Raw genomic sequence first — 14,934 nt, forward strand, 5'->3', positions numbered from 1 at the left:
TTAAGTCTTGCATCATACATGATCCAAACACCATAGTAAATAACTCACTCTGATGACATTAAGAGACAATCCACAAACAAGTGCATTTATTGCAAAAAAAGTAATTTCATCCCCCTTAAGAGAATTACAGATCTTGAGTGGACCACACCCTGCGGAACAATGGGGGATAGGTATTAAAAACTACATGGGCCACAAGTTTATTAAGCTAATATTTATATTGTCCTTTCATATAGGTCCTTTAGACCTTATAAATAGGTTGGATGGCGAATAAATACTCTGGTGGCTCCCCAGAGGTTTTAATAATAGTCATTTAATCACCACTATTTTGCTGTAGTGTGGTCGACTTGAAATTTGGATCTATTATGTCATTGGGCTGAGACTGTATAATGATCTGGCGAAACAATTGTACCGCATCAAGTTGGGCCCCTCAGTAAGCGATCCACGGTCCTCGTTTGGATCCGGGGATCCACTGAAGCCGCGTCCCGACCTGACCGAATCCTGGCATCCATTCCAGCATGTGTTGTCCCATTGGGTCGACATGAGATGGCCCGCTGATCGGAGTCGTCCCTATAGTGGGGATGATTTTCACGTGCAAATATGAATTCGGAACGTTAAAGGTAAAACTTTTAATTGCTGGCATTAAAACCCAAGAATAAAAGGATAGAAAACGTTCAGGTAAAAATACAGCTATGAAACGCTGCACCGTTTCCTATCAAAACCCTTGAACTGGATCTTCTTCTTCCCTCTCTTCTTCCTCTTTTCATCGACCAGAGATTCTAACACCATCATCATCATCATCATCGAGAGAGAGAGATGGGGCTAATTGCAGGGATGATAATGGGGACGATCGTTGGGATTGCTTTGATGGCAGGATGGCGCGAAATGATGAGGTATCGATCCACCAAGCGTGTCGCTAAGGTACTTCTTTTTTTTTTTAGGTGATTTTTTCTTCTTCATCTTCGTTGTCTCCGTCACAAGAAGAATTCTGTTCTCTTGCATCATTTATCCGTGCCTGTTCCCTCTTGAAATTTCTCTACCCTTGCGATGGGAATTCCAATTTCTGCATGCCTGCGATCGGCATTGGAAAATTGAAAATGCTCTTGATTTCTCGGCATTGGAAAATTGAAAATGTTCTTGAATTCACTATTGCTAGTAGTGAAGTGAGCCGCGTTTCAGAGTATTGTGGCAATTAAGAACAGTTCAACTATGCCATGTTCTTCGGAAGATGATCGGTGGCAAGGTGTTGAAATCCAACCAGAGAAATCAGCACTCGCAGTGGTTTTTGTTGTGTAGGTTCAGCCAAATTTTCTTCTCTTTCCCTTTTTTTTTCTTTTGAATGTGGACATCTGACAATGACTTCATTGAAAGAGGAAACATTGCATGAGATATGTAAAGAAGCAAACGAAAGAGGGAATAAAGTATCACACTAAAATCTGCAATGACCAATCTCTCCTATTTTTATTTTCCATTTTGAATCACATGATGGTTAGATTACAATCTAAATCGTTATTGTTTGAAGAGTGATTGTCATTAAAAAGGAAAAAAAAAAAAGAAGGAATAAATTACGAAAGAGGAAGGGAGTCTCCTACAAGCAAACTTGAGAGCCAAGAACCCTTCTTAACCAAATCATCGTCAGTTACATCTACATCCCTACTAGCATGAGTGAAGGAAACCATGATGATTCCCTTCATCTCCCCAATTTCCTCTATTCAAAGGGCAAGGCACCAAGGATTTATATCAAGATTCTGCCCATTTGATGGCATTGGTTGAATCCCCCTCAATGGTTGTTTGGGAAGCATGGAACTCTATAAGCTTCCGCATTTCCTGTCAAAGAGCCCGGACCTCTGCCTCATAGAATATAGCAACAGGGGCTGCATAGATATTAAGGGGCTGTTTGGATGCACGCCAAGTTCGCGTAATGCACGTGCTGTCACATGCTTTGTAGGACTAACTGTATTGTACATAGCTTGTCAAGCTCTTGTGACATGGAGTGTTGGAACATGTGGGAAGCAATGTTTTAAACAGTTTGCATTATGTCGCATGCAATGTTGTCAAATCGCATATGCGATTGCATGTGATCAGCATATGCTGTGCGCATATGCGATCGCACAATCGCATATGCCATGGCATATTTTTTTTTTTCCAAAAAAAAAAAAAAATTCTAAAAATTCTAAAAATTCTTTAAAAAAAAAAAAGAGGGAAAAACTTGTCTAATTAGTACACATGATTGGATTGGGTTATTTTACTTATTTCATTATAGTTTGAGTGTTTCATTAAGTGATATATTTAATTACTTATATTATATTATATAAATTTTAACAAAACAATCAACAAGCTAAATTAAAAGATAACTAATTATTATAAACTTCGAACAAAGAAATTTTAATGATAAATGGATAACTTGAAACAACTTACAAGTTATAACTTACAACTTAATTTACAAAAAGTAAGCACAACTTATAAAATACAAAAAATAAACATAATTGAAATAATCGTAGAGAGATTAGAGTAAGAAAGAAAGAGGTGTAAGAGAGAGAGTAAGAGATTTAGAGCTTTGGAGTAAAGAATAGTGAAAATGGAGGGGATATGAGTGCCTGATTATAGGCAAAAGTTCTCCAATTTGAAAAAATGAAAAATAAAAATAAAAATCTTCCACTCTTGACTATTGGGAAATATGCGATTGCATATGCAGTATGTGATTGCATACTCGCATATGCGATCGCATATAAAAGTGTGCCATGGCATACTTGCCAGGATCGCATATGCCATCATGGCATATGCGATTTGATCAACAGTATGCGCATATGCGATCACATATGTGCATATGCGATCACATTTGATAACAATGGTTGCATGTAGCTTATGCCATGTAGAGAAGTTTAGCCTTCATGTTATGTGGCTCACGAAAATGGCTTAAGTCGTCTGTAGCGTACGCTACGCTAATTAGTACATGCAGACATTATGCAGTGTACACTACATGCTAATTAGTATACAAATACAATACATGTTATGCAGTGTACACTACACTAGATGGTAATTAGTAGACAGTACCCGTTATACAGCCTATGCTACATGCCATGCAGCGTACACTACAAATTATTTTCACTAAAATATTAAAATCAATAATGTTTTCAATAATTTGTCACATTTTTCCATTTTTAATAAAAAAATAGTTAATTTTTAATGATCTTAGTAAAATAATATAATTAACAGTACTAAATCGTGTTTATCCATGTGCCCCCATGTATTTATTTGATGCTGAATTGGTAAACCACTTGTTTATCTATTGTTTGTTCACTAGATTAGTGTGGGAGAGATTTAACTTTTTTTTTTTTTTAAGGCACCTTGGGTCATGCTGGGACCGTTGATAGTTTTTTTTTTTTCCCCGGCTTTCATCGAGGTGGTTTTGGGAAAAAAAGGCAAGGTGTTATGGTGGTTGTCCCTATTGGCTGGTTTGTGGGCTATTTGGGGAAAAAAACAATCGGTGTTTCTGAGATAAGAGCGGCCTGATATCGGAGGGTTTTACAAGGGTGAAGATGGATCTTATCTAAAAGTCTCTTTAGATTGTATTTCTTTTTCTTGAGTAGGGTTGATATCATTGTAGTGTTCTTCACCTTTTGGTGTCTTTTAACATATGCTTATTACTTCTAAATCAGTTCTATTGCTATTTCTTTATCTTTATATTTAATCAATTCCTATTATTTTTCCTATTTTTCCAAGTGTAATCTTAATTAAAAATATAGAAGTAGCATATAGCTTATGTTAAACACTATATAGCCTATGCCTTGTGCTTCAGAGGGGTGAGCACTACGCTATACGCTATTTGCTATTTAAAATAGTGGGGGGAGTTTGAGATGGTTGGTAACACATGTAGCATTATAGCGCATGTGCACATTGATTGACACATGTGGCACATGTGAGGTGCTTGAATATTGATAGTGGCACATGTAGGTACTTATATGGATGGTCGCACATGTAGAACATTTGATATATGTGATGTATGTGCATAGAACATTATGCTCCGGCATGCATCATGCAAGACTTTTAACATGTATAGTCTATCCAACCTTTGGAGCAAGGATAGATTATTCTTGAGTAACGTTCGTATTTGCTCAACATACTGTCCTCATGATTCTTCTTTTTGTGTGCAAAATGGTGCTTGACAAACTATGTACCTGCTGTCACTGTAGGATATCATGTGCAATTTGCTTGACAAACTGTGTACTTGCTGCCAATCTTCTACTATGTTATATGAAGTCATTGTGTTTACCTAAACCTGATAATGTGACTTTCATGCAACATTCTAAAATTGCATTGCGATTCAACCAGCTTCCTTACGTACTGAAGGCTACCACAACATCTTTGTTAAAGAGCTAAGCACAAGAGATGTGGGAGCAATACCAATTGATCGATGATCCAAATATCGTTGGAGTCTTGGAACATGATACACATTCTCCAAGACTTTTGAACTCCCTTTCATGGGTGAGATTGCAAGGTCACCCATGCTACACTGAATTATTCGCGGTCACAACCGCATCACTTCATATTTCTGTAGCTTCATGAACTAATATCACCAGTCAGGTGATGTGAGCACCCCGAATCGACTATCCAATTTGTCTTATAGTCAATCTTCTCCTTCTTCGACATAGACGCCATATATCCTTCTTATTTGTCATAAACAACTAACATTAACACCCTAACTAGCTGAATGCCTTGCTTCCCAAAACTAGTTGGTAACCAATGAACAAGAAATATACTATATTTATGATTCGGAGGAGGGTCTTATCAACGTTGTATCATAGGCTTATAATATCTCATATGAAAATTAATGTAAGGGTGCGATGAGGTAGCATCTTGATTGATTGATTTATTTCTTTCAGTAAGCGAGTCAAAGTCCCTCTTTTCATTGGTGTCTGCTTGGCTTAGTTAGTCTTTCCTAGCTGTCCGGTTAGTTCACTAGAGCAGGTGGATCAGAGAATAGTAGATGCCCTCGGCAGGAAAGCTGAACTTGTTGTTTTTAAGGGGGAAGAGCTAATTGCCATTTGCAGAATACAAGGGACCATTGCCTGAGAGGAGAGGGTTTAGAGAAAGATCCCTTCTTGGTGGCTAGGCTAGTGTAACCAAGGTATTCAAAATTGGTTACGTAACGACCTTTATGTAACGATACCGATCATAACCGTTATGCGTTACGGGGTAAAAAGGGCCGTAACGGCCATTACAGAAAAAAAACAGGCCGTTACGGTCCCATAACAACCTCGTAACGGTCCTGTAATAGTTTTTTCAAAAAATAAAAAACCGCCATAATGGCCGATACGGGGGCTGTAATAGCCGTTACGGCCCATATCATAATGGCAACGGTGGTGGCTGTTACGGGCACCGCTATCGTTTTGGAACACCTTGAGTGTAACGGGCCAAGTCGGGGGAGCTACTAGGAGGAGGTTTTGGATTGACAAATGGGCTCTTGATCACTAGAGGGAATTGCCTCAACGTGCTTGACAGTTGGAAACTTAAGGAAGTGCCATGCGGCTAGTCACCCATGGAGGACATTGGCTCTTATAGCAGGAGGTTACTACTGGCCAAAGATGGTGGAAGAGAGGGTGAAGGGTGTGTGAGAACTTGTTGTCCCCAACTTTACTGGAGGCAAACAACCCCCATGTTATTTAGTGTAGGAGTCTGCATGACACGAGCAAGCAGCAAGCATGGTGCATGGGACCAATTGCATCTTTATCTTGCCATGCCAGCCACTTCATTCAATCATATGTTCTATTCTGGGACAAGTCTAATTACTTGTTTTTCTTTCTAATATGGGTGGGGACTTTATGACTTTCTTTCTTCAAAGGCTGACTTACCTAATGTATATGCTTACTCTCTTTCAAGACAGAGGATAGTGCGCTTCTTACAACACCGCTTCTAAGATAAGAAACCACTCTTCTACTTTGAAGGTGCAAGAGCTCCACGATTGCTGGGTAAGGAAAGACAGAAGTTCAACCGATGCTTTTTTTAAAGCAATAAGACAAATCACAGCTGCAAAAATCGTTCCAGTCATCATTACACCTATTTCGGATTTTCCATTGCAGGGTCATAAGACTTTGCAAGTAGGAAAGGCGGGTGCACATCCTCTTAGGGGTGTCCTTCGTGGCAGATAACTTTTAAACGTTCTCAGACATTCCAGAGTTGGCCTTTAATGGGCTACTCTGGTGCTGAGACAGGAAGAGGAAAACTAGGAGTTAGAGAAAATTGGGAAGATCAAGGGCGCCTTTTCAAGAGATGGAAGTGGCATTCATACATGTGATGCATTACATGCATGCAATTATAGGAATCTCAGGGGTTGTAAGAAGAATATGTGCAAAAATGTGTCTTTAATGGTTGAAGGGTAGGATCGTAATTGAATAAGAGACAGAAAAGTCTATTAGAATAAGATTCCCTCATTGAAATTCACAATTTGGAAGCTAAATGGTAATTTTGCGCTCCAAATTGGCTATAATGGCATAGGATGCAATTAGAACACGATTAGAGCTCAATTAAAAACACGTTTCATTACTCGAAATATGGACAAAGATGACTTAATGGGTGCACTTACAATAGGAGTGGTAAACATAGTTCAACATGCAAGGCCCAAATCTTAAAAAAAATGACCATTTAATCAAATTGATTTTGCTTCGATATTAGAGTCCATAAAAAAATACTGCATGATTAAAGGAAACATCATCGAAATCGGGCATCGTGTGATTTAATACAAATCACACAAACTTTACCAAACAGATGCTGGGTGGTCATACTTTACCCGCTTTTGGGCAAAGGCGATTGAATAATCTATCTCAACCAAGAGTACCAAAATTCTGTTACAATGGGTGGTTAAAATTTAACTGCCTTTCACCTGATCTTACAATAAAATATGTGTGGCCCTCATAAATCCTGTGAGGTCCACAATCTGCAATCATCATTCATCACAACCCCCAAGGATCCAATCATGGCTCACACCAAAATTTCATTGTCTTGAATCGTCCCAAAATCATTTCAAACTAATTCAATTTTTAATCAAATAAAAACCGTTGATCATTGATTGAAGTCTCTAATCCAGGCCCGCTCGTTTTTGGGATGTCTACAGTTAGCATGAATTGTGATCACATCCATGCGTATGCACGATTCTTATGCATTGACATGGATTGAGGTGAAAAAACAAGTTTCAACTGTTGGAAAATGGAGAAAACCTAATTTCTACCATATGAACTCATTTTGGATATGATTGCATTGCCTTTGTCTGACAGTGCATGGTTTAGGCGCCTATAAACATTTTATGTATAGTTGTTTTTTGTAATATTTTGAGTCTTTTTTTTTTGTTAGCTCGTTAGTACACCCCACTGTCGGTTCACACATCACTGTTAGCCACCCCCACTAGGGAATCGATACCAAGACCTCAGTGTTGAAACAAGGTATCTTTCACTGAAAACATGCATCTTTTAGCATCTCTTGAAATTTCACTGAAAAATTCCACTTTTTTCCCAATGTTTGCCAAATGTTTCCTCGACAACGATACATTCCCTGATGTCTGCGATAGTATTGACAATATCAATACGTTTTCTGTATCGTAACTCATCAATACATGTAATCATAATGATACTCTAAATACTGGATATCCTGTTTTGATTTGTTGGGGCTAGAGTGAATCTAAGATGACCCCAGTGAATTCCGTTTCTAGATTCTTGTTCCTACTTTTTGGTGGGACAAAAACACTTCCAAGAGAGAAAGATGCCATATGAGTATATTTTGTCATTATGAGGTTCTTTTTTTGAAGGATTGTGAAGTTCCTTCTGAAACAAAAATTCCAAATATACTATAAATATTCTAAAAGATATAGAAGAGTGGGCAATCCAAACACCAAATACCTTCCCAAATGCAAATTTTAAATAGGGCATTGCCTTTTGAATTGCTTTCCATGCTAACCCACTTCCAGAAACTATCTTCCTCTTGCCCAAATCTCCATATACCCATCTTCCCAACAATGCCTAATTCATTGTTCTTTATATCAGTGGTATTGGATGATACCACCTGTGAGATACAATATCTTAAAGTGTTTGCAAAAGTTCCCCATTTTCCATGATATTTCCTATTTATCGCATGATATATTGGGACCCTTTCCTTCATAAAGTTACCCCTCATTGATCGATACATGTTGTGTATCGTATGTATTATATTGCATGTATCGAGAGATAACAACGCAATTTGATGGAAAATTGAAAAAATTAGAAAAAAAGAAGCTTTCCATCTTTTCTCCCATGTGTGATAGAATGGCCTGATTTTCTTGCCACGTGATCTACACAGTGGCTGCAATTGTAGAAAGTATGGATCATGTGTGTGGTCTTAGCATGGAGAAGAAAAAAAAGAGCATACATGTGATTTTTTTCTTTCTTTCTTTCTTCTTGTTTTTGGGTTAGACACTGCAAACATAATATTAATCATCTAATTTATCCATTTGAATTTGGACCACTCACTATATTACTTTAACTATCCACTAGATAGCCATTAATTGGATGGCTAGGGTTGCTTGATCAATGTGATTTTAGAGATATGATGCATCCACGATTTGGCTAACAATTTGGATGACTGGATAGCTGCACATCAATGTCATGTGTTAGGAGGATGATTCACCACCACTGTTAAAATAGGGCTAAACTAACATTGGAGTCTAGCCCACAAGCCCATGCTCTTGTAGGCATTGTTCTGAGTATCCCCGATACATCGATAATATCCCCGATATTATCCATATCTCAAGCTCGACGATCCAGGTGATATTGTTAGTATCAGAAATTCCATGTATTGGCGATATATGGCTAAGTATTGCCAATATTTCCAACTGTGTAAATTCCAAGTGTCACTTGTTTCACCATTGTATTGATATCGCCAATATTTTCGACTATGTAAATTCCATGTGCCGCTTGTATCGCCAGTGTATCGCGATATTTCGATAATATTGCCAACGTATCGACATTGCCAAAAATGTGTTTATGAATTTTCCACTTCAAAATATATATATATATATATATATATATATATATATATATATATATATATATATATATATATATATATATATATTTTAATGGGTGCATGGTTGTATGATGAAATGCATGTTTTTTTTGTGTGTATATGTATGCATGTATGGTTGGTTGGTTGGATGTGTGTGTGTGAACTCATGCATGGATGGATGGATCATGCATGTGTGTTTCTATGTATGTATGTATGTGCATGCGTAGATGGATTGTTGGATGGATGAATCTACAATTTTCCCCATGTTTCTTGAGTCAACAATACGTGCTTTTTGGCCCTATTAAAGGGGAACTTATTATTTGATTCCTGAATATGAAAATATGTGTTTTTTTCACTATTATTTGATTCTTAAATATGCAAATATGTTATTTTAACATCGCCTGAAATATCATTCAAAAATTCCACCATTTTCCCCATGTTTAGCGTTACACGCTTTTAGACCCCCATTAAAGATAAACTTATTATGTATGCATCTTTTTTGCAATGATTTAATTCCTACATATCCAAATATGCGTATTTTAGCATTTCCTAAAGTTTCATTGAGAAATTCTACCATTTCCTCATGTTTACCCAATATTTCCCTCAGTCAATAATACATTGCCCAATATTTCCAGATTCTTTTTGGCTTAGTAAAATCACACTAATTTGACTTGCACAATCACTGCCACTAGTACGATAGATATGCACTGAATTGTATTGGTTTTTAGGCCTGATCAATATGGCTACTGGCATTGATACAGTGGATATGCAACGATTGTCCTGTTGTATTTCACTCCCTATGCATGTACATAAAATATATGAGATTTGGTCTTTATCATGTTTTGAATTGCAAAAGAGTACATTGAAGGAGGGAAACAACACTTTTCAACTTCAAATAGGATACATGTCATCCCTTCTAAGTAGTTACTCATTTGTCCCAATGTGACGTGTTTGAGGACATGATTTGGTTATTTTTGTCATGCAAATGATTTGGTTATCTTGTGGTTGTGGTTACAATTCTTAATAAAAAGTTTGTGCTAACGATTGTGGCGAATGCTTCAAATCTATTACCCAACTTGATCTCTTGCATTGGTTTTTGATATTCATAAAGCCTGGATTCTTTGTGGAGGTAAGCACTATATCTATGTGAAAGTTGATTAGGCTACATTCTTGCAGCACACGCACAAAAAAATAAAAATAAATCTTTATGGGTTTGTCCTAGCTATTTGGTATTTTCTTTATGAATCCTATTTCATGATCATTCCTATCTAAGATCTTACCCTTGGCAAGCAAAAAAAAAAACATTTATATCCTTCTCATCAGCTTGATCTAATACATTTTAGGTCTTCTTCTCATCCTATTTTCAGGCTCTTCAATCCTAATCAAGGTTCCCCTAGGTCTTTAATGATGTGGATAAATCAATCTTGAAACCCCTTTCCTCATCACGCACCGCATAACCTTCCTGGCTCTTTCTTTCTTTCTTTACTTTGTTGGGCTATGCCTCATCAAATTGCTACTGAAGAAACTTGATATCGGGTTGTGTTTGAGCAGGTACACTAAAAACTCGACTCTCCAGCTGAGTACTTTAGGGCATGCTTTTTCCAGACCTATAAAATCCATATCGAGATTGTTTTTCCTCTCTATACCAACAATAACTTTCTTAGTAAGAGTAGCTTTAGTCATTGATCTCTATGGCATGAGGCCATAACTGTTTTCTGATACCATTACTTCTTGTCTTTCTTCCACCTCACCTGGAGCTTCATAGTGTGACTCACATAGTTTACTTGTTGGTGCAACTTTGTGCATCTCCTTTATCCTTGTGTATATCATGATTCTTCTCCTCCCATCATTGGGCCCTTTTTTTCCTAGTAAAATTTCTTGAAAAGACTAGTTGGCAAATGCAATCTGTTTTCACCCAGAATATTCCACACCTCTGTCGGTATGCAATACACATTGAAAGAATTCAAATATTAGTAGACACTTGATTAGGTAGTAATTAGTGAAGACAATGCAGCTTTTGCGTTTTGTTTCCAATAATTAGGAGGCAATATTATGTTGTGGTGATAATTACTTATATTTCTTAACTTTTACAGGCGGTTGATATAAAACTTCTAGCGTCACTTAACAGAGATGATTTGAAGAAAATCTGTGGTGACAATTATCCTGAATGGATTTCGTTCCCAGTGTTTGAACAGGTAAATTGTTTCAAGGGATATGACTTGATTTAATATCTCCTCAATTGGTTATGCTTTGATTTACACAATTCTTTGTGCAACAATATCTTGTTGGCTTTTAGAAGAATTTTATCTACTTAACAGGTACTTTAGTTAGGATAAAAACTAGAAGTATGGAACTTGTTAGGGGCTGTTAGACTGCGAATTACATCCATGGAGTACTGTAGAAGTGCAGTGATTACAAATTCCTTTACCTGTCTCCTAAAAACAGGTAACTTGACTGACAATTCTGGTGTTTGGTTTATCATGGTAAAATCGTAATGATGGCACTTTTACAGTATATTACTGTTGTAATTCACAATCCAAACAGGCCCTTAATTTCACAGCCTGGGTTTCTACCATGTTAAGACTGCTTACACTTAAACTATTCATTGAGCTGAGAGTGGCATGTTTAAAGGGGGGGCTTGTCTCATGAGATGAATATTTTTCAAAAATTTTTTAGAGCCTGTTTGGATTTGTGGAAAAAAATTTGAGGCAAATGGTTTTTTTCGGGAAGTAGTTCCTAGAAAACTGTGAAAAATATAAAGTCATTTCCCTTGTTTGTTTGTCAACAAGATTTTCCTTTCAATTTTTTTCTTCATTTCCCTAGTTTGAACATGTTATGCTGGTGTAATGGGCCATTCTTTGTTAAGAATGCTGTCTCGAGCTGCTTGATGATTTTATAAACTCAACAGGCTTGGATTGACTACCAAATTCTTATATTTAATTTTCTAAATATCTAATAACCATAATTCAATATAAATAAGATTATATGAGCATGAATCTAATGATGTGACAATTCTATATTTGTATTTATATAACCATTTAACCATAGACAACCATAATTTAGTTGTGCATGTATACTTAAAAGAAGCGGTATAAGTCAGTAAGAATGTTGTCAGAACGGCTTCTGGTTTACCCTTTTATGCAAAACCTAAGTGGATAGTGGGAATTTTCGGCAATGCGGAAGAGGCGGACCCTCTCTTGCAATGCGCAAGAGGTGGTAGAAGAGGCGGCGAAAGAAAGGACGAAGGGAAGCAACACGCAAGAGATGACGGAAGCAAGGACGAAAGGAAGTAACTCGCAAGAGGCTGCGAAAGAAAGAACTAAACAACTGGAGCAGGCGGAGGGACAAGATTGGAAACACGTTTCAAGAAGAAAACGGAAACCGAATGTGCATGCACAAAAGGAAAGGAATGTCTCTAGCTACCCAACCCTGTTCGTTAAGGGATTCCCAGAAGGGTGGCTCTGGATCAATTTCTCTAGAGTATTTGGCATGGCTGGAACTGTGATGGACGTGGTGCGGCCCAGAAACACAACCAATGGGACCTATAGGGATTTTGCGTTAGTAAAGACGAGTACAGAGAAAGAATTCATAAGGGCGATCCAGATTCTTCATGGCGAAAGCTTTGGGGGTGTTAAGCTGTTGGTCCAGAGATCGAGATTTGGACCTGAACTCGGATTTAACAGCAGAGGAGGATCAACACAAGCGAAGAAAATCCCAATGCAGCAGAAACCCATTACTATAGGTAGGAACGTTCAAGGGGTGATATGCTTGCCCCATACCAGTGGGACACTGTCCTTCAAGGAGGTGCTTATTCAGTCGAATAGGACATCTACATCAATTGAAGATTTGCAAGGTAGAGGTGAATGCTGCCGAACAATGGGTTCGGGGAGCGGGGAAGATAACATGAAGGGAGGGGAGGAAATGGTGGTGCAAATTAACCAAGATAGCTTAGAACGATTGAAAAGAGCCCTACAAGTGTCGGTAGTGGTGATAACCAAAGAAGGAACGTCGATCGCTGAAGTCAAGAGCTAGATAGATGAATGTTGCAAAATCCCACCAGAGAAATATACAATATCAAACCCATTGGCTACAATGAACTATGGATTTGGATGAGTCTAGGAGTCAATCCAGATTTACTGATTATGGCAGGAGCACTACATAGAGACGACCCTATTATCAGAATCTAGAGGTGGGACGAATTCTCAACGTTCGAGATGGAAGATGTGTGGATGGTGATCTGGTCTGTTCCACTGGAGCTCTGGTATGAAGAATTTTTCATAACAGCTGCCTCACGCTTGGGGAATTTTATCGAACTGGATCCTAAAATGAAGTTAGGAGAGGATATGGGGGTGATTAGGGCAAGGGTTAAGAGGAAGAAGGGAGGGACTCTTCCGTGCCGTATTCAGGTCCTAGCTGACGACAGGAAGCTCTATTTGTCGATTCAGATGGAGGCCAAGGATGGTCCAATCCCCAGATGGGGTGATCTATGGAGACAAAGAGGGTCTTCTTCTCCATCGGGAGGAGCGAGGGGAGCCATGGCTAGGGCTGACAACACCCCATTTCTGTGTGGCTCAGGAGCATCGAAACCCAACAACTGTATTCTTCCAGAAGGAGGCAGGACTGATGTCAGTAGAGGAGACCTGGACAGCGAGGCACGTGGCATCGCTTTTGCAGAAGCTATTGAGTGCTTCTCCTCGATGGGAGCGGTCGAATCCCTTCTGTCCACGTGGAAGGAAGATAGCTTGCCGAATCCCCTTCGTATCTCCGTCGTTTCAAGAAATATCGACTGTTATCACACTTTTGGGGATCTCAGAATATGTGGTTGTTCCGCAGAGCCCGGTGATTCCGAACGAGAGGGTCGAGTTCGGTTAGGTCACTCGAGTAGATGCGGCTCGGGTGCTTCGGAACCACTTAACTCGCATGCCTTAAATCTCAACCTCTCTTTAAGCACGGACCCTATCATCAATCGTTGCCTTGTGCCTATCTACGGAGGCTCGGACACCCCTTATTACAAGATAGTAGAGCCACGTGTCAGGGAGCTCTCTGTTTTGAGCCATTGGATGCCCTGGAAGCTTTCCTCGCTCGTGCGAGATATGCTCCCTGTATTGCATGCTCCTGTTCGTGCGGTTACCTATCTATCCCCGAGGATAGATAGTCCCCCCGCACTGCCAGTGAAGGGGGACAATATATCCGATCCCTAGAAGGACTTCCTCTCCTGATCTTCTGAAGGTGCAGACTCTCCCGACTCATCGTCGCACCGCTCCTCATCATCCAAAGTCACGATGCCAAATCAAGCTTTATCTATGCTATTCCATGAAGGCGTCAGAGAAGGAATTATAGAGGTGGAGCCTCTACTGGTCAGAGCGGGAAGTCAATCTGAAGATGGGGGGGGGGGGGGGGGGGGGTTGGCGAGGGTGGACAATGAAGAACAAAGGGCAAAAATGATCAACATTATTCAAAAAAGGAAATGGATGGATGCTATGGGCCACGTTGGTAGATCCATAGGGTTATCGTTCGGGGATCATCTGGAAGATTACGTTGCTTTATTCCATTGCATTAAGGAACATGGCCGACCAATGCTTACGACAAGAACTCCTAGGAAATATCCCACTAAGACATATAGCAACAGGGAGCTGCAAAGTCTTATCTCGAGCCCAATTTCTAACAAGAGGTCAAAAAAGGTGAGTAGGACTCAAGGACTTCAAGGTAACTCAGTCCCTAAATGAAGATCCTATCTTGGAATGTTAGAGGGGTGGGGTCCAAGCAGAAGAGAAGATTCCTTAAAGATATCTATGGTAGGAGTAAAGCCGACGTTATCTGCCTACAGGAAACCAAGGTTCAAAATTTCAACGACAAGTTACTGGGTTCTCTCTAGTCTCTGGAAGGAAAAAAGATGCTAAGTGGGCT

At 39.0% G+C, this 14,934-nt stretch overlaps 1 protein-coding gene across 1 annotated transcript in view; it reads left to right on the plus strand.

Moving 5' to 3' along the window:
• Positions 1-620: 620 nt before the first annotated feature.
• Positions 621-14,934, plus strand: part of LOC131229275 (calcium-dependent lipid-binding protein) — a 92,378-nt gene continuing 78,064 nt past the window's right edge. The window contains exons 1-2 of the mRNA XM_058225178.1: positions 621-918; positions 11,121-11,222. Coding sequence (XP_058081161.1) covers positions 814-918; positions 11,121-11,222 — 207 coding nt within the window. The 5' untranslated portion in view covers positions 621-813. The remainder of the gene's footprint in view (positions 919-11,120; positions 11,223-14,934) is intronic.

Source organism: Magnolia sinica, chromosome 16 (assembly GCF_029962835.1).
Source record: "Magnolia sinica isolate HGM2019 chromosome 16, MsV1, whole genome shotgun sequence".
Taxonomy (NCBI): Eukaryota; Viridiplantae; Streptophyta; class Magnoliopsida; order Magnoliales; family Magnoliaceae; genus Magnolia; species Magnolia sinica.